Source organism: Kogia breviceps, chromosome 1 (genome assembly GCF_026419965.1).
Source record: "Kogia breviceps isolate mKogBre1 chromosome 1, mKogBre1 haplotype 1, whole genome shotgun sequence".
Classification (NCBI taxonomy): Eukaryota; Metazoa; Chordata; class Mammalia; order Artiodactyla; family Physeteridae; genus Kogia; species Kogia breviceps.
In genome coordinates, this window is record NC_081310.1 from 90345554 (window position 1) to 90371092 (window position 25539).

General features: G+C 42.7%; 1 protein-coding gene across 1 annotated transcript; it reads right to left on the minus strand.

Annotated features, from left to right (window-relative positions):
* Positions 1-24968, minus strand: CD48 (CD48 molecule). Its single transcript, XM_059067474.2, has 4 exons — positions 24774-24968; positions 8377-8670; positions 4940-5197; positions 1-2219 (listed from the first exon to the last, which is right to left on the minus strand). Exons 1-4 carry the CDS (start codon positions 24853-24855, stop codon positions 2140-2142), a joined length of 714 nt encoding a protein of 237 aa, XP_058923457.1. The 5' UTR covers positions 24856-24968; the 3' UTR covers positions 1-2139.
* Between the last annotated feature and the right edge of the window lie 571 nt (positions 24969-25539).

The following is a 25539-nucleotide window of genomic DNA, read 5'->3' on the forward strand; positions in this document are numbered from 1 at the left end:
CACATTTAAAGAGATTTATCATGAGGAATTGGCTCATGCAATTATGGAGGTTTACAAGTCCCAAGATCTGAGTTAACAAGCTGGAGACCCAGGAGAGCTGATGGCGTAGTTCCAGTCCAAGTCCAAAGGCAGGAAAAACCAAATGTCCCAGCTTGAAGTCAGTCAGTTAGGAGGAGTTCTCCCATACCTGTGGGAGCGTAAGCCTTTTTGTTCTATTCAAGCCTTCAACTGATTGGATAAGGCCCACCCACACTGGAGAGGATAATCTGCTTTACTCAGTCTACTGATTCAAATGCTAACCTCACCCAGTAACACCCTCAGAGACACACCCAGAATCATGTTTGACACATAAAATTAGTAACTATCAAAGTCAAGAAAGAAAATGAAAGGGTTTGATGAACATACAGTATTATCTCTGCCACAGAGGTGATGAGGGGAAGGGGAGGTAAGGTTGATTTGGTGTAAAGAGAAAGTGGTCTGTGGTGGGACAGTTCATTGAAAGGGAAGCACATCCTTTAGTGACCCTCTCAGTTCCAGGCCCATGGAGAACCTTAGAGGAGGAGAACATACAGCAAAAAATCCAGGTGTTATTTTGATGATGGGCCTGGTAGCTCTTACCTTCCTATAATGAAAGACCCTGGTGACAGTATTTAGTCTATTTGATGGTTTTTTGGATCTCAGGACACAACTAGGACTTGAAGAGCTGCGCACACAGCAACAATGGTGAAAAGAGGAGGAGAGGAAACTCAGCTCCCAATAAGAGGCTTGGGAAGGACCCTCTTTATGTGGTAAAGCTGCATACTCAATATATATGGAATCTAGAAAAATGGTACTGATGAATGTAGTGGCAGGGCTGGAATAGAGACTCAGACATAGAGAATGGACTTGTGGACACAGGAAGGGAAGGCGAGGCTGGGATGAAGTGAGAGTAGCATTGGCAGATATCACTGCCCTGTGTTAAATAGATAGCTAGTGAGAAGCTACTGCACAGAACAGGGAGATCAGCTCAGTGCTTTGTGATGACCTAGAGGGGTGGGATGGGAAGGGTGGCAGGGAGGGAGACGGAAGAGGGAAGAGATATGGGAACATATGTATATGTATAACTGATTCACTTTGTTGTAAAGCAGAAACTAACACACTATTGTAAAGCAATTATACTCCAATAAAGATGTTAAAAAAAAAGAGGGGGGGATATATGTATACGTAGAACTGATTCACTTTGTTATACAACAGAAACTAACACAACATTGTAAAGCAATTATACTCCAATAAAGATGTAAAAAAGGGCTTCCCTAGTGGGGCAGTGGTTGAGAGTCCGCCTGCTGATGCAGGGGACACGGGTTCGTGCGCCGGTCCGGGAAGATCCCACATGCCGCGGAGTGGCTGGGCCCGTGAGCCATGGCCGCTGAGCCTGCGCGTCCGGAGCCTGTGCTCCGCAACGGGAGAGGCCACAACAGTGAGAGGCCCGCGTACCGCAAAAAAAAAAAAAAAAAAAAAAAAAGATGTAAAAAAAATCAGGGCAAAAAAAAAGCTGCATACTCAGTTCTGGGGGAGTAAGCCTGACCCCACATTCCCAGGAAACCTAATAAGTATGTTCCTCACAGAGGCTAGAACAAGGCAAACCACTGAGAAGGAGACCAGAACTTGGTGGGGGAGGAGTTTGAGAGCTGGAACCCCAGGAGGTTTGGCAAGGATATGGAAGCGAGAGTTAGAGACAGCACAAATTACCTCCCAGCCATGTAGGCACACAGGAGACAGTGGTCCCAGGTGCTCCCCTTTGTATCTGTTTGTCTAGGCTAATGGAGCAGGCATTGTCCAACAAATCTGGGGTAACTTTAGGAATCCACTTTGGCAATCATATCAAATATTTATTCCAACAAGAAAACATTGCACAATACATTCTGCCCATTTTTTGGTGGGAAGAATGCATGTGTATATGTATGTTAAAAAACAACTAGAGGATATAAAATAAAATATTACTGTGGTTTAAAAAAGTTAATTTGAAAATCCTTGTAGACATCTCAATACTTTCCCCCATCCTATATAGCCAGAACTTCTGTCCTGGTTAATAGTATGATTACTGATGAGGGCAAGATCTTGCATTCTTGAAGTTTCACTCTTGAGTTAGAAGAGCTTATCTCAGATCCATAGAAGGCCAAGAACAGTGGTTACCATGATCACTAGCCAAGTTGCAGTCCAAGCTACTCCACAGGATGGGGCTGAAAGAGCAAGAAAACACAAAACATTTAGGTGTCTTGATTAATGTGTTGAGAAGGGATAAGGGTACTGGACATTGGCATGGGAGCTTATAGAGCAGGGGAATTGTTTCCTCCCTGAATCCAGACCCAGTGTGCCTAGGACATCCTTTTCCCAGATTGAGCAAAGCTCAAACTCTCAGATGTAAAGCATAAAGAGTACAGAAATCCCTTAAATATCACTGGCTTAGCTGAGTCCTGTACATGAAGGTTACCTTGGCACATCTGTGGACCTGGGAAAGAATCACTCTCCTACACTGGTTAAGTAGGGCAGAGCTTCAGGTGCAGTTGATAATATAATGCTATGCACTAACTTTAGGGAAGGAAGTATTACTTCCCTTCCCTTTTTCTCTACACTACTAACCATCAGTACCAAATAGGAGGAAAAAGGGGGTAGGAAAAAAAAAAAGAAAGGGAAATAAAGAGGTACAGAACGGGAAGGCAAGAGAGGGGAGGAGAGGATACTGATAAATTAGGGAAGAAGAATTAGGGATACTTTTCTAGGATAATTTGGATAGCTAAAAAGTGACAAGTTGGGCTTAGCCCTTCAAAATATAGATGTATTATTGCTTTCATCCTCTCTGTGAATGAGCAGCCACCTTCATTCTATAAAGGATAGGGATTGTTTCTCTTCGTTTTTCTGGATCTCAGGATATGGTGGTGATGTAAAGGTGGTGTTAGAACCACCCAGCCAACTGGTGGTCTTATGGTCAGACACCAAAGTGTCATACTGGGTCTATGGTGGCAGAAAAGCAGGGCATATCAGGAAAGACTAGAAGAGACATGACCAGTTAGTTGGGAAGAATACTGAACATATAGTTTCCATAGCTCATGTGTGGGAGCAGAGGTAAAGAAATCAGCACAGGTGGGCAGAGTAGACTGGATCCAAGAAAACCGTGAAAGAGCCATGTCTCCAGGGGCCATGATCCCTGATTGGGTATGACAGGGATCTCAGGTAAATGTTGGCACCACAGGTATGAGTTATTCTGGAGGGATTTGTACACCAGGGCTTGGGGATATGATTTCAGGTGCGTGGAAAGTACAGGGCCTGGAATGCTGAAGAGGGTGATCCAAATTTATTAAGTGGTTCCCAAATCCTAGTGTCTCTAGAATTAAAAGGATTGGGCCTAAGTTAACTACCATTCATGGAGGATTTGTTAGATACTGTGCTAGGTAGTTATCTGTATTGTCTCATTTAATCCTTATAACAATATGAGATAAGAACTATTATTTTGTCTTATTTAAGAAGGACATGGGGCTTCCCTGGTGGCGCGGTGGTTGAGAGTCCGCCTGCCGATGCAGGGGACGCGGGTTCGTGCCCCGGTCCGGGAAGATCCCACATGCCGCGGAGCGGCTGGGCCCGTGAGTCATGGCCGCTGAGCCTGCACGTCCCGAGCCTGCGCTCCGCAGCGGGAGAGGCCACGGCAGTGAGAGGCCCGCGTACCACAAAAAAAAAAAAAAAAAAAAAAAAAAAAGAAGGACATGACTTGATACATGGTGAAGAAAGTCAGAAAGAGAAAAACAAATACCCTATGCTAATGCATATATATGGAATCTAGAAAAATGGTACTGCTGAACCTACTGGCAGGGCAGGAATAGAGACGCAGACGTAGAGAAAGGACTTGAGGACACTGTGAGGGAAGGGGAGGCTGAGATGACGTGAGATAGTAACTGACATATATACACTACCAAATGTAAAATAGATAGCTAGTGGGAAGCGGCTGCATAGCACAGGGAGATCAGTTTGGTGCTTTGTGACCACCTAGAGGGGTGGGATAGGGAGGGTGGGAGGGAGGCTCAAGAGGGAAAGGATATGGGGATATATGTATACATACAGTTATTCACTTTGTTGTACAGCAGAAACTAACAAAACATCGTAAAGCAATTATACTCCAATAAATATGTAAAAAAAAAAAAAAAAAGGACATGACTTGGAGAAGCTAAGTAACTGATTTAGCTAGTAAGTGACAGTCCCAGGATTAATCCCAGGTGTAACTGACTCTAAAACCTATGCTCATAGCTACCCCACTATGGGACCTGTGTAGGCTTGAGAGAGAACCAGGAGTGATGCTCTAATGAGTGGATCCTCCCAGGAGTCAGAGAAATCTGAAACATGAAACCCAGAGTTTGCTTTTCCAACTTCATCAAGGAGCATACACCTGGGGAAGAACAGAAAGTCTCTACCTTAGGATCAGGCTCTCCTGTTCACCACTTGTTCTTGCTCATGCTCGTCCACTTGGCCCTTTTTTCCTTCACTGCCTACCAGAAATGCCTCTGTGTTGCTGCCCAACAGTATCTGGACTGTTCCCCTACTTGCTCTTTTTCTCCCTGTTCACCCTGAAATCTCAGATTATCCTGCAAGGACACTGGCCTCAGATTCCAGGACCATGCACTGTTAGAGCACAGCAGGAGAAGGGGAAATCAGAGCCCCTGTGCCAACTGCCCTTTGCAGATGAGGACACCGAGCTCCACAAAGCCGAGGTGAGCTGCTGAGAGGCGGTGAACCCTCTCAGCAAGGCAGTGAAACCTTAGAGAACACAAGTCTTCCATGCCTCACAGATGCCTTTGGTATTCTCCACTAATGTCTGTGCCAGGAGGCTGAATAAGATCTCCACACTTTTCTTCCTTCAAGAGGAAACTAGTTACCCTGTGCCCACCTCAGCTCCCCTGGCAGTATCTCTTACCCTGTACACAGGGTGAAGTGAAGTTGACTGTGTCATTTTGGCTGCTCACAGGATTGCTGACTTGGCAGGTATAAGACCTGGAGTAGTTTTGTGGTACATGGATCACTTCAAGCACACTGCTGTGGAACTCTTTTGAAAGGGATTCTGCATACCAGGTGTAGTTTACAGGTTGGTCCTGGGTCACACAGGACAGGGTCAGGTAACACTTGTTCACTTCCTGTGTCCTCTTGACTTTTATGACAGGCTTTGATACAGGGTCTAAAAATGAATACGTTAAGATGAGGCAATGGGTTTATGCATTTAGGAAGCATTTATGCTGGGAGGGTTTAGCCAACAAAGTACAAAAGGAGCCCCAGAGGGCTGCAGGAGCCGTCATGGAGAAGAGGCCCCTGCAGAGAGAGCCAGTGAGCAGCTTTGACCTCTGGAGGCTTCAGACTGAAAGAGCTACTCCTTGGAGTGAAGCTAAGCTGGATCCAGAAGGGGGAGCCATGCACCCAGAAACAAAAATGGGGTTATGGCTTCCCGGGTGGCACAGTGGATAAGAATCTGCCTGCCAGTGCAGGGGACACAGGTTTGATCCCTGGTCTGGGAAGGTCCCACATGCCGTGGAACAATTAAGCCCGCGTGCCACAACTACTGAGCCTGCGCTCTAGAGCCCGCGAGCCACAGCTACTGAAGCCTGTGTGCCTAGAGCCCATGCTCTGCAACAAGAGAAGCCACTGCAATGAGAAGCCCATGCACTGCAACAAAGAGTAGCCCCCACTCACCGCAACTAGAGAAAGCCCGCGTGCAAAAACGAAGACCCAACACAGCCCAAAATAAATAAATAAATAAATAATTTTTTTTTAAAAATGGGGTTATGACCATCTGTGGGCCAGAAAGAACAGCAGAGGTTTAGCATAGAGATCAGCGGGGTTGGACTTGATATCCCAACTGTCTGAGCTGCTCAGGGCCCCTTCTCTAGCAATGGCCCACACTTGGCACCTTGGCCTATCAGTCCTTCAAGAGTTCTTGGGATCAGATTCAGCAAGAGTCCTGGGGTAAGAGGTACCACCCTATACCTTTCCTGGACGCTGGCAGAAATACAGAGAAGAACCTCATGGAATTCCCAGCAAAAGTCAGTAGTGATGAACAGCACTGCGTCAGTTAACTTTGGTATCTCAGTGCCAGCCATAGAGCAGGTATCCTATAAGTATCTGATGAAAGGGATAGGTGGATGGATGGATGGATGGATGGATGAATCAGTTATGCGATACAAAAGACAGAACACTTGCTTTACAGTGAGACCAGCCTGGGTACTGGACTTCGCCCTGGTAGAGTAACATTAGGCAAGATAATTAACCCCTTGAACTTCCTTCTTGCATGTAAGATGACTCTGCTTCACAGCACAATGTTAGTAAGATACAATGCCATTGTCCATGAGGAAGTGCTTTTGCAGGGTGTAAGTGTTACATGCATTTTGGAGGTCACAGCATCATCACTGCTGTCATCCTGCAGCCAGGTTTGTTGAGAGGTAATCCCATCATCTGCTCCTTCCTTGACTAGGACTGCTTGACCTGAAATCCTCTGGGGTCTTTTCCTTCTGGTCAAGGGTAAAACACTTACAGAATCAATGCAGCTCAGATGTCATAGGATTAAAATGTGGCAGAGAATTGACCCAATCATTGCTGGCTTTTGAGTAGTATGTCTGTGAGGGGCAATGGAGACTCTGCCATCTGACCTCTTAACTCTAGATCCATCTCCTCCGTGAAACCCTATCAGATTGCTGGACTCCTCCTGCATACTTTACATGAGCAATCTTCATACTGCTTTTCATCATTTCCTGTGGTCTGGCCTCAAGTCTTGCATACATTCCTCATTTCCCATGGTGAGCAGCACAGCCCTGAGCACATTGTGGACAGAGCCAGCTAGGGCAGACTGGCTCCAAGATGACCCCTTTGAGCTGTCAGAAATTCCTGGGCTGGACTGAAGGATGATTCTTCTGCTAATCACATCCTCAGGGTCTTATCCCTAGGCAAGTGTGCTAAAGCCAAGTCAGCTTGTGGATTTTAAGATACTCAAGGGCTTCCCTGGTGATGCAGTGGTTGAGAGTCTGCCTGCCGATGCAGGGGACACGGGTTCGTGCCCCAGTCCGGGAAGACCCCACATGCCGTGGAGCGGCTGGGCCCGTGAGGCATGGTCGCTGAACCTGCGCGTCCGGACGGAGCCTGTGCTCCGCAACGGGAGAGGCCACAACAATGAGAGGCCCGCGTACAAAAGATATTCAGAAATTTTGCAAACTGGTTGTGAAACCGTTAGCAGTTTGGAGGTGGCTGTGGTGGGAGTATTTACCACAGAATTTGGTAAATGATATAAATTTGGGATTTTTTAAAAAACCACTGTAAGAGTCTTTGAATCTTTCCTGTTCCCAGTACGTCTTGAATTTTCAGGCCATATGACATGGAGGAAGTGAGTGAGAAGGGGATTTTAGCCTCTTAGACCATTCTTCCTCCTCTTCAGCCCTTCTGGACTCTTCTAAACTCCTTGCATTGCTTTAAATAGTCCTAGTTTTCTTTTTTAAAAGAAATTCTCCTTTTTTTTGCTAAAGGTACATCAAATTGATCTCCATCACTTGCCATCAACAGAATCTTACCTAATGGGGCAGAGATGGCAAGATCTTTCTCCAAGTCCACACAGCTAGTAAGTTACTCACCAGGGTTTTAAACCCAGGTCTGTCTGACTCCAAGTATAATGTTCTAGCCCTTACTTCACATATACTGATTAGGCTGGTGCTAGGAGTGGAAGTTTTTTGTTTGTTTGTTTAGGTTTTTTTGTGGTACGCGGGCCTCTCACTGTTGTGGCCTCTCCTGTTGTGGAGCACAGGCTCCGGACGCACAGGCTCAGCGGCCATGGCTCACAGGCCCAGCCGCTCCGCGGCATGTGGGATCTTCCTGGACCAGGGCACGAACTCTCATCCCCTGCATCGGCAGGCAGACTCCCAACCACTGTGCCACCAGGGAAGCCCGGAGTGGAAGTTTATGTCCCACCCATTCTGAAGGGTAAAAACACTATTGAACAGCTCTTGCCCAATCCTTTATCTCTTCTATCTTTTTCCTTATGTTTGATGAAGTCTTTGCTCAGTTATATTATTAAGAAGAGCTCAGAACTGATTTGGGTTGATCACAGGAGAGCATGAAGAGAATAGAGAGGACCATCCTTACTGTTTTCTTTATCTTCAAATCTTAGACTCCTTAATTTCATAAGAGGTTTTAAATGTCCCAGAGTAATCTACTTTGAGTCTGGCTGGCCCAGCCTCACTTCCAAGTGGAACTGGCTCCAGGAGAAATGAATTAAGCCTATCCTGAGGTTTATCACTCCCCCTTCCAGGAAGAGTCCCCTCCCAGTGGTCCATCCAGGGCCCTGGAGTGGGGACTTGCCCTTTGGTTCCCGTAACTCACCAAGCACCACCAGTGAGATCTTCCATTCATCCTCGTCCCCAGTGTCCTTCAGCACCATCAGGAGGTAAGTGCTGCTGTCCTCCTTCTGGACATTATGGATGTGCAGTGTGCCACTTTGAAGATCAAGCCTGGCCCTGTCCTTAAATTTACCATTGAAGTATTTAGGCTGACCGGATTCCCATTCTACAATCTTCTGGTCAGTAGTATAAAACCAGGTTAGTGATTTGTAGTTCCTCGGCAAACTGGAGATTGACAGACTCACATTGCTGCTGGAGATGGCATATTTTGGATAACCTGCCAACGAGAGTCAGAGTGAGTGAGACCTATTTTAGAGAAGACAGAGCTGCCCAGTGGCCCAGGCTTTGGCCTGGGCTGGTGGAACAAAGAAGAAGGAAGAGCCTTTTGCTTGGGAGCAGTGAGTATGATATTTATCAGAGGGCCTGACCCCTGATCAGGAGTTCAATGATAGTCAGAGCTTGAGAAGTGGGCATGAGGACAGGAGATGTGCTTATAATCCATCTAATTCTGTCCTAGATGATAGAGAAAAAGGACACTGAGCCAGCCCTGGCTCTCTCCCTTACTCTCATAACAGGACATTTTCAAAGAAAATGATGACGAGTCACGTCTCCTCTCTGTGCTTGTGTTCCTTGTGGTTCAATTTAGTTCTCCAGCAGTAGGTAAGAAGTAAAGGAGAAACAAGGTTAGAAATGAAAGGGAACCAGAGTTAGTCAGTGGCAAAATATTATAGGAGAGTGAAAGCATTTTACTAATAAAAAATATTGTGCTATTTTTCTGGCTTTTGTGATTTTTGTATTTGTCAGCTTTTTAAAAACCTTTGATACACTGGGCTTTCTTTTCTCATTCTAACTACATTCTTTTTTTTTTTTTTTTTTTTTTGTGGTATGCGGGCCTCTCACTGTTGTGGCCTCTCTCATTGCGGAGCACAGGCTCCGGACGCACAGGCTCAGCAGCCATGGCTCACGGGCCTAGCTGCTCCGCGGCATGTGGGATCTTTCCGGACCGGGGCACGAACCCGCGTCCCCTGCATAGGCAGGCAGACCCTCAACCACTGTGCCACCAGGGAAGCCCTACATTCATTTTTGTTCCTATTTGTATTTACAGTTCTGTTCTCTTTCTCATGAGGGCACCCCAAATTGTATAAGCCTCAGTTCTAAAAAACCTGGTTTCTTGAATGCAAGGAGAAAGAAAAGGTGATAGCCAGAAGACATAAGATGAAGGGAGGTCTGCTAACTCTCTCCGTGGAGGGAGGAAAACTAAGTGTAAATGTATAGGCTGAGAAAGAGCAGTAGAAAAAAGCTAATGGTAGAGGAAAGAAGAAATATGATCTATATCGCTCTTACCTCATATACTGTCACACAAAACTTCATATTGTTTAACATCGTATCTATACCTATTTACTTTCCACATGTCTATCATTTCCAAAAACATTCTTTTCAATAAAGATTCAAAATGCCTGTGTCCCCAGGTCTTTCAAGTTCCTAGTCACTAATCCTTCCAACCATCCATCTATCCATTCAGCAACCAGTTATGGAGCATTTAATCTATTCCTGGTGTGTTCACAGACACACACAGGCATTTATTTCCACAGTGTTTCTGATTGATCCATTCCATACTTTATAATCTCTGTGACATAATCAGTTCAGTCCAAACAACAGTGTTTGAACAATGACTATGTGCCAGGTCCTGTTCTAAGCTCTGACACCAGCAATGCAGAGTCTCTGGCCTCTTGGACCATACAGCCTCTTCAGGAGCATACATTCTCTTCAAGATTTAAAAATTACTAGACACATATTCTAGACTCGTTCTCATTCTGTTACTTGTTTCCATGTGAATTAATAAAAGTGGTGACAATAGACAGCCTAGGTCAGTGTTTTTCAACCTTGGCATTATTGACTTTTGGGGCCAGAGAATTCCTTGTTATGAAGGGCTGTCCTTGTGCATTGTAGGATATTTAGCAGCCTCCCTGGCCTCTGCCCACTAGATGCCAGTAGCATCATTCCAGTTGTGACCATCAAAAATATCTCCAGACAGTGCCAAATGCCCCCTGGGAGGAAAAATATTCCTAACTTCATTCTGGTTGAGAACTGCTGGCCTAGGTCATCCTTGGTAGACTCTCCAACAAGTCTCAGACATATGCTTAGGAAGATAGCACAACCCACAATTAACCTCTTTATTTCTCAGTAAGAAGTCAAAGCCAACCACCAGGATGGCTTTTTTTGAATCATTACACATAGGTGGTGAAGGAAGGAGGAAGGAAAGCCTCAATATCCTGTGCATGTCTATATCTTAGAACTCACATCATATTAAAGTGATCCATTTAATGTCTATTACTTGCCTTTATCACCAGACCACATGCTTCCTAAGGACAAAAAATGAGTCATATGAGTTTAACTCATTTTCCATTGTAGTATGATGGTTAAGTTCATGGGCTCTGGGGACTTCCCTGGTGGTGCAGTGGTTAGGAATCCGCATGCCAATGCAGGGGACACGGGCTCGAGCCCTGGTCCAGGAAGATCCCACATGCTGCGGAGCAACTAAGCCCGTGTGCCACAACTACTGAGCCTGTGCTCTAGAGCCCACGAGCCACAACTACTGAAGCCCACGTGCCTAGAGCCCGTGCTCCACAACAAGAGAAGCCACTGAAATGAGAAGCCTCTACACTGCAACAAAGAGTAACCTCAGCTCGCCATAACTAGAGAAAAGCTGCGTGTGGCAACAAAGACCCAATACAGCCAAAAGTAACTAACTAACTAAATAAATAAATAAATAAAATTCAAAAAGAAAAAGAAAAGATCATGGATTCTGGAATTAGACTATTCAAATCCTGGCCCACTTATTAGCTGTATAACCTTGAGCATTTTACCTAACCTCTCTACCTTTGCTTTAGTATTTATCTTACAGAGTTTGTGAAGGTGAAGTTCATGTGTCAAGTTTACTGAGTTAAAGGATGCCCATATAGCTGGTAAAACATTATTTCTGGATCATCTATAAGGGTTTTTCTGGAAGAGATTAGCATTTGAATCAGTAGACTGAGTAAGACGATCACCCTCACCAATGTGTGAGCGTCATCCAATCTACTGAGGGCCAGAATAGGACAAAAAGGCAGAAAAAAAGGCAAATTTCCTTTCTACCTTGAGCTGGGATATCCATCTTCTCCTACCCTTGGACATCAGTGCTCCTGGTCCTTGGACCTTAGGACTTGGACTAGGAATTAGACAACTGGCTCCCCTGAAGCCTCTTTGTGGAAGGATGAATGAACATGAGTCCACTGAGACTGAAGAACACAGAGCATATAGACTCAAATCATGAGTCTATATATTCTCAGGCCTGTGGATTTGTACTGGAACTACACCTGTAGCTTTCCTGGCCTCCATCTTGAAGACTGCAGATCATGGGGCTTCTCCAAAGAAGTACATAATATGGGTTATGCTTCCATAACTGCATGGGCCTCATAATAAATCTCTTTCTATATATTCATATATATCCTATTGGTTCTTTTTCTCTAAAAAACCCTGACCCAGAGTTACACAAATAAATGCTTAGAATACAATTAAATTAATACAAATAATCAATACACATAAAGTACTTAGACTAATACTTGGAAGATTAGTAAGTATTCAATAAATGTCATGTATTGTTTTATTATTATTACCTACGTTAATTTTGTATCCATAACATCTAGTGCTATGCATTAAGTACTGAGATGTTTAACAACTGCCTGTTGAACTTACTTTAGTGTATCAAAACTGTGGTAAAATAAGGACTAGACTAATGATATATTTTTTTAGGAATGAATGCCTATATGTGAATCTGGAAGAGTGAAGAATGTTGAAGTAGGGGCCAAAAATCCAAAAACCTGTAGCAGCTCCTGAAGAAGCTTTCACTTGTAGGCTAGGTCTAAAAGTAAAAGACATCAGCATGCACAAAAGAAAAACAAAACCAGGTCTTTGGCTAGGACATGTGATGATAAGAAAGAGGCCCCAGCACCATGGTAAGACCAGAGAACTTACCTGAAACTTCCTTGGGGAATGAGGAATGAAGATGAACCCAATGAGGAATGAAGAATACAGAGCATATAGACTCAAGTCATGATCCAGTCCCAGTTATAATACACATCATTTCTCCTTGTGAGAATGGAGTCTGCTTTATAACAATAAGATCTTGTTTGTCCAGGGTATACCCAACATGCTCAAAAGAACTTCAAACTAAAGTGGGAGGGGGAGGGAGAAACTATAACAGACACATAGTCACTAAGATTGTGAGCTTCTCAAAGTCAAAGACCATGTCTTACTCAATTTTCAATCCCCACAATACATGGCTCACATTTGTTGTTTAGTATAGAATGAAAGAATGAATTAATGAATGGCAGGGACAAAAATGCATACATAAGTGTTCCCAGTCATCTCCTCATGACCTCCTACTAGTCACATTTTTCTTATTTTTATTCCCACTTAGCTTTTTTTTGCTTACTTCTTAAGATTGGTTTGGACTGAAAAGGCAGAGAGGAAAGGAGAAGATAAACAGGGGTCACTCAGGTTGGTTTAGGAAATAGGGGTGCTATAGTATTAAGGCTCAAAAGAGTGAGAATCTCTGGGCAGCAGATGAATGAGATGGTTTGAGAAGACTGAAGAGGACAGAAGAGGATATGGTAGGAAATATCACTATAGCTTATAAATTGGATTCCCTTTAACATGCTTTGAGAGACTTCAAGTAGAAATTTGAGTTACTATTTAATTACTTATGACCAATGAACTGTGTTTCTTAAGTATCATAATGTGCCTAAACTGGGCCAGTGAAGCAGCTCTGTCTTATGGTTGGGTCCTGAATAAATGAATAAAAGATGACTATTATGACATAGACAGCAGAGGAGCAATGGAGAAGCTGCCCAGAAACTCTCAAAAGAAACAACAGAAAAGAGAGTTGAGGAGACAGGAGAAGACGGCGGCGGAAGAGTAGGACGCAGAGATCACCTTCCTCCCCACAAATACATTAGAAATACATCTACACGTGGAACTGCTCCTATAGAACACCCACTGAACGCTGGCAGAAGACCTCAGACCTCCCCAAAGGCAAGAAACTCCCCCACGTACCTGGGTAGGGCAAAAGAGAAAAGAAAAAACAGAGACAAAAGAATAGGGATGGGACCTGCACCAGTGGGAGGGAGCTGTGAAGGAGGAAAGGTTCCCACACACTAGAAGCCCCTTCGCAGGTGGAGACTGCAGGTGGTGGAGGGGGGAAGCTTCGGAGCCACGGAGGAGAGCGCAGCCACAGGGTGCGGAGGGCAAAGCAGAGAGATTCCGCAGAGGATCGGTGCCGACCAGCACTCACCAGCCCGAGAGGCTTGTCTGCTCACCCGCTGGGATGGGTGGGGGCTGGGAGCTGAGGCTCGGGCTTCAGAGGTCGGATCCCAGGGAGAGGTCTGGGGCTGGCGGCGTGAACACAGCCTGAAGGGGTTAGTGGACCACGGCTGGCCGGGAGGGAGTCCAGGAGAAGTCTGGAGCTGCCGAAGAGACAAGAGACTCCTGCCTCTTTGTTTCCTGGTGCGCGAGGAGAGGGGATTAAGAGCGCTGCTTAAAAAAAAAAAAAAAAAAAAAAAAAAAAGCGCTGCTTAAAGGAGCTCCAGAGTCGGGCGCGAGCCGCGGCTATCAGCGCGGACCCCAGAGACAGGCATGAGACGCTAAGGCTACTGCTGCAGCCACCAAGAAACCTGTGTGCGAGCACAGGTCACTATCCACACCTCCCCTCCCCAGAGCCTGTGCAGCCCGCCACTGCCAGGGTCCTGTGATCCAGGGACAACTTCCCCAGGAGCACGGCACGCCTCAAGCTGGTGCAACATCATGCTGACCTCTGCCGCCTCAGGCTCGCCCCACACTCCGTACCCCTCCCTCCCCCTGGCCTGAGTGAGCCAGAGCCCCTGAATCAGCTGCTCCTTTAACTCCGTCCTGTCTGAGCGAAGAATAGACACCCTCAGGTGACCTACATGCAGGGGCGGGGCCAAACCTCAAGCTGAATCCCGGGAGCTGTGTGAGCAAAGAAGAGAAAGGGAAGTCTCTCCCAGCAGCCTCAGGAGCTCAGGAGCAGCGGATTAAATCTCCACAATCAACTTGATGTACCCTGCATCTGTGGAATACCTGAATAGACAACGAATCATCCCAAACTGAGGAGGTGGACTTTGGGAGCAAGATAGATTATTTTTTCCCCTTTTGCTCTTTTTGTGAGTGTGTATGTGTATGCTTCTGTGTGAGATTTTGTCTGTATAGCTTTGCTTTCACCATTTGTCCTAGGGTTCTGTCCGTTTTTTGTTTTGTTTGTTTGTTTGGGGGTTTTTTTTTACTTTTTAAAATTTTTTTCTTAATAATTATTTTTTATTTTAATAACTATTTTATTTCATTTTACTTTATTTTATTTTATACTCTTTCTTTCTTTCTATTTTATCTTCTTTTTATTCTGAGTCGTGTGGAGGACAGTCGCTTGGTGCTCCAGCCAGGCGTCAGGGCTGTGCCAGTGAGGTGGGACAGCCAACTTCAGGACACTGGTCCACAAGAGACCTCCCAGCTCCACATAATATCAAACGGCAAAAATCTCCCAGAGATCTCCATCTCAGCACCAACACCCAGCTTCACTCAACGACCAGCAAGCTACAGTGCTGGACACCCCATGCCAAACAACTAGGAAGATGGGAACACAGCCCCCTCCATTAGCAGAGAGGCTGCTTAAAATAATAATAAGGCCACAGACACCCCAAAACACACCACCAGAAGTGGACCTGCCCACCAGAAAGACAAGATGAGCCTCATCCACCAGAACACAGGCACTAGTCCCCTCCAACAGGAAACCTACACAACCCACTGAACCAACCTTAGCCACTGGGGACAGACACCAAAAACAAGGGGAACTATGAACTGGCAGCCTGCGAAAAGGAGACCCCAAACACAGTAAGATAAGCAAAATGAAAAGACAGGAAAATCACACAGCAAATGAAGGAGCAAGGTAAAAACCCACCAGACCTAACAAATGAAGAGGAAATAGGCAGTCTACCTGAAAAAGAATTCAGAATAATGATAGTAAAGATGATTCAAAAACTTGGAAATAGAATAGAGAAAATGTAAGAAACATTTAACAAGGACCTAGAAGAACTAAAGAGGAAACAAACAATGATGAACAATACAATAAATGAAATAAAAAATACTCTAGGTGGGATCAATAGCAGAATAACTGAGGCAGAAGAACAGATAAGTGACCTGGAAAATAAAATAGTGGAAATAACTACTGCAGAGCAGAATAAAGAAAAAAGAATGAAAAGAACTGAGGACAGTCTCAGAGACTTCTGGGACAACATTAAATGCACCAACATTCGAATTATAGGGGTCCCAGAAGAAGAAGAGAAAAAGAAAGGGACTGAGAAAATATTTGAAGAGATTATAGTTGAAAACTTCCCTAATATGGGAAAGGAAATAGTTAATCAAGTCCAGGAAGCACACAGAGTCCCATACAGGATAAATCCAAGGAGAAACATGCCAAGACACATATTAATCAAACTATCAAAAATTAAATACAAAGAAAACATATTAAAAGCAGCAAGGGTAAAACAACAAATAACACACAAGGGAATCCCCATAAGGTTAACAGCTGATCTTTCAGCAGAAACTCTGCAAGCCAGAAGGGAGTGGCAGGACATATTTAAAGTGATGAAGGAAAAAAACCTACAACCAAGATTATTCTACCCAGCAAGGATCTCATTCAGATTTGATGGAGAAATTAAAACCTTTACAGACAAGCAAAAGCTGAGACAGTTCAGCACCACCAAACCAGCTTTACAACAAATGCTAAAGGAACTTCTCTAAGCAAGAAACACAAGAGAAGGAAAAGACCTACAATAAAAAACGCAAAACAATTCAGAAAACGGGAATAGGAACATACATATCGATAATTACCTTAAATGTAAATGGATTAAATGCTCCCACCAAAAGACACAGACTGGCTGAATGGATACAAAAACAAGCCCCGTATATATGCTGTCTACAAGAGACCCACTTCAGACCTAGGGACACAAACAGACAGAAAGTGAGGGGATGGAAAAAGATATTCCATGCAAATGGAAATCAGAAGAAAGCTGGAGTAGCAATTCTCATATCAGACAAAATAGACTTTAAAATAAAGACTATTACAAGAGAAAAAGAAGGACACTACATAATGATCAAGGGATTGATCCAAGAAGAAGATATAACAATTGCAAATATTTATGCACCCAACATAGGAGCACCTCCATACATAAGGCAAATACTAAGAGCCATAAAAGGGAAAATCAACAGTAACACAATCATAGTATGGGACTTTAACACCCCACTGTCACCAATGGACAGATCATCTAAAATGAAAATAAATAAGGAAACACAAGCTTTAAATGATACATTAAACAAGATGGACTTAATTGATAGTTATAAGACATTCCATCCAAAAACAACAGAATACACATTTTTCTCAAGTGCTCATGGAACATTCTCCAGGATAGATCATATCTTGGGTCACAAATCTAGCCTTGGCAAGTTTAAGAAAATTGAAATCGTATCAAGTATCTTTTCTGACCACAACGCTATGAGACTAGATATCAATTACAGGAAAAGATCTGTAAAAAATACAAACATATGGAGGATAAACAATACACTACTTAATAACGAAGTGATCACTGAAGAAATCAAAGAGGAAATCAAAAAGCACTTAGAAACAAATGACAATGGAGACATTACGACCCAAAACCTATGGGATACAGCAAAAGCAGTTCTAAGAGGGAAGTTTATAGCAATACAATCATACCTTAAGAAACAGGAAACATCTCGAATAAACAACCTAACTTTGCACCTGAAGCAATTAGAGAAGGAAGAACAAAATACTGCAAATTTAGCAGAAGGAAAGAAATCATAAAATCAGATCAGAAATAAATGAAAAAGAAATGAAGGAAACAATAGCAAAGATCAATAAAAGTAAAAGCTGGTTCTTTGAGAAGATAAATAAAATTGATAAACCATTAGCCAGACTCATCAAGAAAAAAAGGCAGAAGACTCAAATCAATAGAATTAGAAATGAAAAAGGAGATGTAACAACTGACTCTGCAGAAATACAAAAGATTATTAGAGATTACTACAAGCAACTCTATGCCAATAAAATGGACAACCTGGAAGAAATGGACAAATTCTTAGAAATGCACAAGCTGCCGATACTGAACCAGGAAGAAATAGAAAATATGAACAGACCAATCACAAGCACTGAAATTGAAACTGTGATTAAAAATCTTCCAACAAACAAAAGCCGAGGACCAGATGGCTTCACAGGCAAATTCTATCAAACACTTAGAGAGGAGCTAAAACCTATCCTTCTCAAACTATTCCAAAATATAGCAGAGGGAGGGACAATCCCAAACTCATTCAATGAGGCCACGATCACCCTGATACCAAAACCAGACAAAGATGTCACAAAGAAAGAAAACTACAGGCCAATATCACTGATGAGCATAGATGCAAAAATCCTCAACAAAATCCTAGCAAACAGAATCCAACAGCACATTAAAAGAATCATGCACCATGATCAAGTGGGGTTTATTCCAAGAATGCAAGGATTCTTCTATATACGCAAATCAATCAATGTGATACACCATATTAACAAATTGAAGGAGAAAAGCCATAGGATCATCTCAATAGATGCAGAGAAAGCTTTCAACAAAATTCAACACACATTTATGATAAAAACCCTGCAGAAAGTAGTATAGAGGGAACTTTCCTCAACATAATAAAGGCCATATATGACAAATCTACAGCCAACATCGTCCTCAATGGTGAAAAACTGAAACTAAGATCAGGAACAAGACAAGGTTGCCCACTCTCACCAGTCTTATTCAACATAGTTTTGGAAATTTTAGCCACATCAATCAGAGAAGAAAAAGAAATACAGGGAATCCAAATTGGAAAAGAAGAAGTAAAGCTGTCACTGTTTGCAGATGACATGATACTATATAGAGAGAATCCTAAAGATGCTACCAGAAAACTGCTAGAGCTAATCAATGAATTTGGCAAAGTAACAGGATACAAAATTAATGCACAGAAATCTCTGGCATTCTTATACACTAGTGGTGAAAAATATGGAAGTAAAATTAAGAAAACACTCCCATTTACCATTGCAACAAAAAAAATAAAATATCTAAGAATAAATCTACCTAAGGAGACAAAAGACCTGTATGCAGAAAATTATAAGACACTGATGAAAGAAATTAAAGATGATACAAATAGATGGAGAGATATACCATGTTCTTGGATTGGAAGAATCAACATTGTGAAAATGACTCTACTTCCCAAAGCAATCTACATATTCAATGCAATCCCTATCAAACTACCACTGGCATTTTTTACAGAACTAGAACAAAAAATTTCACAATTTGTATGGAAACACAAAAGACTCCGAATAGCCAAAGCAATCTTGAGACCAAAAACGGTAGCTGGATGAATCAGGCTCCCTGGCTTCAGATTATACTACAAAGCTACAGTAATCAAGACAGTATGGTACTGGCAGAAAAACAGAAATATAGATCAATGGAACAGGATAGAAATCCCAGAGATAAACCCACGCAGATATGGTCACCTTATTTTTGATAAAGGAGGTGAGAATATACAGTGGAGAAAAGACAGCCTCTTCAATAAGTGGTGCTGGGAAAACTGGACAGGTACATGTAAAAGTATGAAATTAGAACACTCCCTAACACCATACACAAAAATCAACTCAAAATGGATTAAATACCTAAATGTAAGGCCAGACACTATCAAACTCTTAGAGGAAAACATAGGCAGAACACTCTATGACATAAATCACAGCAAGGTCCTTTTTGACCCACTTCCTAGAGAAATGGAAATAAAAACAAAAATAAACAAATGGGACATAATGAAACTTAAAAGGTTTTTCACAGTAAAGGATACCATAAACAAGACCAAAAGAGAGCCCTCAGAATGGGAGAAAATATTTGCAAATGAATCAACTGACAAAGGATTAATCTCCAAAATTTACAAGCAGCTCATGCAGCTCAATTACAAAAAAACAAACAACCCAATTCAAAAATGGGCAGAAGACCTAAAAAGACATTTCTCCAGAGAAGATATACAGATTGCCAACAAACACATGAAAGAATGTTCAACATCATTAATCATTGGAGAAATGCAAATCAAAACTGCAATGAGATATCATCTCACACTGGTCAGAATGGCTATCATCAAAAAATTTAGAAACAACAAATGCTGGAGAGGGTGTGGAGAAAAGGGAACACTCTTGCACTGTTGGTGAGAATGTATATTGATACAGCTGCTATGGAGAACAGTATGGAGATTCCTTAAAAAACTAAAAATGGAACTACCATATGACCCAGCAATCCCACTATTGGGCATATATCCTGAGAAAACCATAATTCAAAAAGTGTCATGCACCAAAATGTTCATTGCAGCTTTATTTACAATAGCCAGGACATGGAAGCAACTTAAGTGTCCATCGACAGATGAATGGATAAAGAAGATGTGGCACATTTATACAATGGAATATTACTCAGCCGTAAAAAGAAAGGAAATTGAGTTATTTGTAGTGAGGTGGATGGACCTAGAGTCTGTCATACAGAGTGAAGGAAGTCAGAAAGAGAAAAACAAATACCGTATGCTAACACATATATATGGAATCTAAGAAAAAAAAAAAAGGTCATGAAGAACCTAGGGGTAAGATGGGAATATAGACAGAGACCTACTAGAGCATGGCCTTGAGGATATGGGGAGGGGGAAGGGCAAGCTGTGACAAAGTGAGAGAGTGGCATGGACATATATACACTACCAAACATAAAATAGATAGGTAGTGGGAAGTAGCCGCATAGCACAGAGAGATCAGCTAGGTTGTTTGTGACCACCTAGAAGGGTGGGATAGGGAGGGTGAGAGGGAGGGAGATGCAAGAGGGAAGAGATATGGGAACATATGTATATGTATTACTGATTCACTTTGTTATAAAGTAGAAACTAACATACCATTGTAAAGCAATTATACTCCAATAAAGATATTGTTTTTTTAAAAAGAGTGTTGAGTAGAGCATTCATGGTTTCAGTATCAACAAATCAATAAAAAGCAGCTAAGCGAAAACCTTGAAATATAAACCCAGCAACCTCTCATAGGCTGAGACTCATGCTTGAGAATAGCAAAGGAAAAGTGAGTTTGGGGAAAAGAATCTGAAAAAGAATGAATATATGTTTACGTATAAATGAAACACTTTGCTGTACACCTGAAACTAAAACAATATTGTAAATCAACTACACTCCAATATAAAATAAAAATTAATTTAATAAAAGAAAAGTGAGTTTTGTTATGAAATATCTAATGAAAGGGTGGGCTTAAAAAGCAACATGAACCTAAAGATAGAAATAGTAGAAAGAATGATTGCTTAACCATAAAAAAGGGGAACAAAAAATATTCTAGTCTTCTAGAAGCATTCTTTAATCTAATCACAAGTTGAAGAAAGATGCATTAATATTACTAATATAGATTGCAAAAATTAATGCACAGCCATTGTAGTACAATTTGGGATATCAAGGTAGTGGTTTAGTCTGTTACAGAGGATTGTCTAATATTTTCTTATATATATTTATGTATTTTTTCAATTTTTAAAGTAAATTGAAAAAAATCTTGATTTGCCTTCCTAAAAATTCCATGTTTTTTTTTTTTTTTTTTCTCGCGGTACGAGGGCCTCTCACTGCTGTGGCCTCTCCCGTTGCGGAGCACAGACTCCGGACGTGCAGGCTCAGCGGCCATGGCTCACGGGCTCAGCCGCTCTGCGGCATGTGGGATCTTCCCGGACCGGGGGACGAACCTGTGTCCCCTGCATCGGCAGGCGGACTCTCAACTACTGCGCCACCAGGGAAAATTCCATGTTTTAGAAGTAGAAAACTACTTAAAGAAAAGTACTATTTTGATTTAATTCTATCAAGAAGTAGTAGTTGGTTAGGTGTGTGGATGGTTAGGATAAAGTAACTGTGTTTACCTGTAGTTTATAACAGAAAATGAAGCCGATCTTTCCTGTGCTTACCCATGTTTCTTGTCTGTAGAGAAGCAAAACTAAAACGGGGGGAGGGGGAATTCAGAATAAAGGAAGCTGTAATTTCATACAAAAAGTGTTAACCCAGGAAGGAGAAAGAGGTCGTAAAGGGGAAATTCTGATTACTCTAAAAACAAGTCATGTGATTTCTAGTAAAACTTTGTAGAACTGAAAGAGGTGAGTTTTAAAGATATTGATATAGAGTTACCTGGAGCTCTCTAATGAGATCAACTATTTAACAAACCTGTACAAACCTTTCAAGGAAGTAATTTGTCAATAGATATCAAGACTCCAAATGTGTGTCATGGGGGACAAGATGAACAGAGAGAGTGCCATTTCCTGAGATGTGAAGTCTAATTAGTTTAATCGGCCAGATTGCAAGGACTAAATGGAAGGTGAGGAAGTCCCAGTGTTGTGATGGCTTGTTATGCAGCAGTAGATAGCTGGAACAAAGATGAGGAGTTAGATTTTGGAAATGTGTTTGGATAGTCTGGAGATGTTTAAAAAGCAGTTAGAAATTCAGGTCTGTGGCTCAGGAGAGACTGCTGGGCATTGGAGTTTCCTTATGTTCTTCTCAGCTCTTATCTACCTCAAATTGTATGTGATCACAGAGTTCACATTCTTTATTTCTTTTGATCTTAACAAAAACCCCTTGAAAAAATGGTGAGCATATTGTTATACCCATAAAAGAGTGGAGAAAATTGAGGCTCAGGAAGCTTTCACAATTTATAGAAAGTCCCATGGCATGGAACTCAGAATATAGGTCTTCTGATTCCCAGTTCAAGCTGTTTCCTCCACACTCTGTTGTACTGAAGGTAGACAGGGAAGATGCCTATTAGTGATGACGGGGCCCTGAGGTCAGAGAGCTGAGAAACTCAAGTCTGAGGAGGGATTAAGGAGAAGATTTAAAACTACTTCTTAAATTTCTTCACAAGAGCATCCCTTACTGGGGAGGAGAGAACTACTATACCCCTCGGAAGATCTGGACAGATAACCTGAAAGGAATTTCTTTGATGTCATTCATTCATAGGATTAACAATTATTTATTGAGCTCATGCCATGTTCTAGGCACTGTGCCAGGTTCAGCACTGCACAAGGCCCCTGTCCTCACAGGACTCAAGGAAACCGACTATCAAGCAGTTCACCAACCATAACGTGGATCCTGAGGTTTCCAGGAGGAAGTCACATGAAAATGGAAGGCTAAGGGAAGAGCTGGAAAGAAGAGAGTGAAGGAAATTTTAGGCAGAAGGAAAGGCATTTATACAGACCTAGAGGTAAGAGAGACAGAACCTCCTTCAAGGCAAACAGCAAAGTTAACTTTAGATGAAATGTGGTTATGGGGTGAGGGAGTCATAAATTGGAGATAAAAGGACCATCTGTAGGCATAATCTAGACATAAAAAGATTTAGACTCATTAACCTAAGTCTAGAAAAGTCCTGAAATATTCCAGTTCTCTTGGCATCTCTATCTTTCCCAACAATTGGATGAATACTTCATGCCAGCCCCCACTCGCAAAGTCATATCAGTGTCCTATGAGTAGACTCAGTCCCATGAAGCCCACACAGCCATGAATACCCTGAAGAAATCATGTCTCGGGCTTCCCTGGTGGCGCAGTGGTTGAGAATCCGCCTGCCGATGCAGGGGACACGGGTTGGTGCCCCGATCCGGGAAGATCCCACATGCTGCGGAGCGGCTGGGCCCATGAGCCATGGCCGCTGAGCCTGCGCGTCGGAGCCTGTGCTCCGCAATGGGAGAGGCCATAACAGTGAGAGGCCCGCGTACCACAAAAAAAAAAAAAAAAAAAAAAAAAAAAAATCATGTCTCTAGGCTTACACAGCCTAAGGGAGCAGAATTTGCCACCCTAATATATGTTTCTTTGGCATATTAATTGTTTTAAGCTGGTTATTTTCTAAGGAAAGAGAAGACGTGGTAAACATTCTGAAAACCATGTAGGAGTTACCCTTTTGTAAGAAACATTTATATTTGTAAGGGAAATTTTCATTTGTAAGGGTGTCTCCCTTTCTGTACGGGAAGAGGACAGAGAGGGAGACCAAACCTCTACAAACTCTTATCAACGGAGAAGGCGCTAACTTAAATCTGCCTAACAACCTTACCCTTGTTTACTGTGCTTTTCCTAATAATCTCCCAGAACTGTCACCCTCAACATCCTCTTTTGTCTTTAGCTGAGGATGGTATTTAAGGTGAGGGCTTCAGCCATTATGGCAAGTTACTCAGGTTTTCTGGGTTTCTCCCATGTATACAATATTAAACTCTGATTTTCTCCAGACGTATAAACTCTGTTAATATGTCTCATGTCAATTTAATTCTTAGACCAGCCAGAAGAACTTAGAAGGATAGAGAAAAATATCTTCTCCTAAACCAGTCATAAACCAGATCCAATGTATTACCACCCTGAGAGGCCTTGCATGAGTGGCCAACAGGGTTTCCTTTAAGCATTGCTATCTCATCTCCCTAAAAGTTACATACTGTCATAATTCTATGATGTTATATTTGCTTCCCATATGAACATTCACTTTTACTCATTTTTTTCCATAGTGGTGAGCATTAAAGCCCCTTAAGTGAAAGAGACCTGAGTATTTATTAGGGGAAATACTGAGAAAGACAATAGCTTAGCTCTCAATTCTCAGACAGGTACTGGAGGGCTGGGCAGCTATAATAGGGAAAGGAAAGTTAGCACAGGAGGGGACCAGAACAAGCCCATGGCAGAAGAACGAACCTGAACTCTTAATCAGATGTTTGGGGGTTCCTCTGATACAGAGTCCTCTGCTCAGACTCTCACTCAGAGACCCTAGACAAGTTTCCTTTCCCACAGTTTTGATCTCTCTGGGACAATGACAATATCATTTACCTTTGCTCACGACACAACTCCTTGCATAGACAAAGGTATCAAAGAATGCCTCAAGGAGCACAACAAACCTAAGCATAAAATGTGGTGGCTATCAGAGTAGCTTCCTGTTATTCACAATGCAAGGAGACTTTACAGAGGACAAACCACAGCACTAAATATGAGGGACCTTCTTCCCCATCTCACCAAGGTCCTAATTTTGCCACATCCCCTTGGGGAAAGAGATGGAGTCTGATTCTCCAGGCTAAGGAAGGCTCCCCAACTCACCACAGCCCTGCTACCAGGATGAAAATACCTGCTGCCTGGAGCCCCTACTCCACTTCCAGGTGGAGCCACACCCCATATTCCTGTTTCCGTCTGACAGGGCTTTCAGTGCACAATTAGAGGCAGACAATTTGTGGAAAGTACCTTGTATGCTGGTTACCAGGAACAAATGAGGCAGCAGTAGAAGTTCCAGAGCCAGAGACAGTTCCCACCTTCTGGAGCACATGCTATTCTCCAGAACTTCCCAGGAACTCTGGAGACAGGCCAGAACCAAGCTAGAAAGGGACCGAGGGCTCTCTTGAATTCGTGTCTTAAGGTTAGAGAAGAAAAGCACTAAGCTCTTCTCATGGGTGGGGCCTGGGCACCAGAAACAGGAAGCCCCAATGTTGTTGTTGGGTTTTGTTTTTTTTTTTAATGCGAGCACAACGGAAACGAACCATTTTGTTTGAATGTTTGTTTTGTTTTCTGGTGAGAGGATCCATAGCTTCTACTGGTTTTCAGAAGTGTCAGTGCTCAGAAAAGATTAAAGACCCCTGATAGAGAATATCTGCTTTTGGTTTCCCAGTTAGGAATCACCCTGATTAATCCAGAGGTTAAAATTTGCAGGTACCCACACAAGGGGATTTCTGGCCTGAGCCAACTTTAAATCATGTGAGGAGTAGATCATACGTGGGTAGGTTGAGAGCACAAAGTGTGGGAAATCAGATCTACACAGTTTGAATACTGGTCTCCCACCCCCAGGCTCTTCCTCCCTTATGATAAATTCACTGTATGAACCTTTACATTGGCCTATCCACTGAACAGTAGTAGAAAAGCAAGGTTATTTGACCCAAATGAATGGATTCCACACCCTTGTGATCTAAGAAATTTCAGGCCCATCCCTCTTGTATCTAAATGAATTATTTGCCCA

Coding starts and splice junctions, on each gene's coding strand:
- CD48 (XM_059067474.2), bottom strand. CDS start 24,855: ATGTGCTCCAGAAGGTGGGAACTGTCTCTGGCTCTGGAACTTCTACTG. Junction 8,671..24,773: donor CCTGGTAACCAGCATACAAG/GTACTTTCCACA, acceptor TCTCGTTGGCAG/GTTATCCAAAATATGCCATC. Junction 2,220..4,939: donor CACTTCACCCTGTGTACAGG/GTAAGAGATACT, acceptor TTGCTCTTTCAG/CCCCATCCTGTGGAGTAGCT.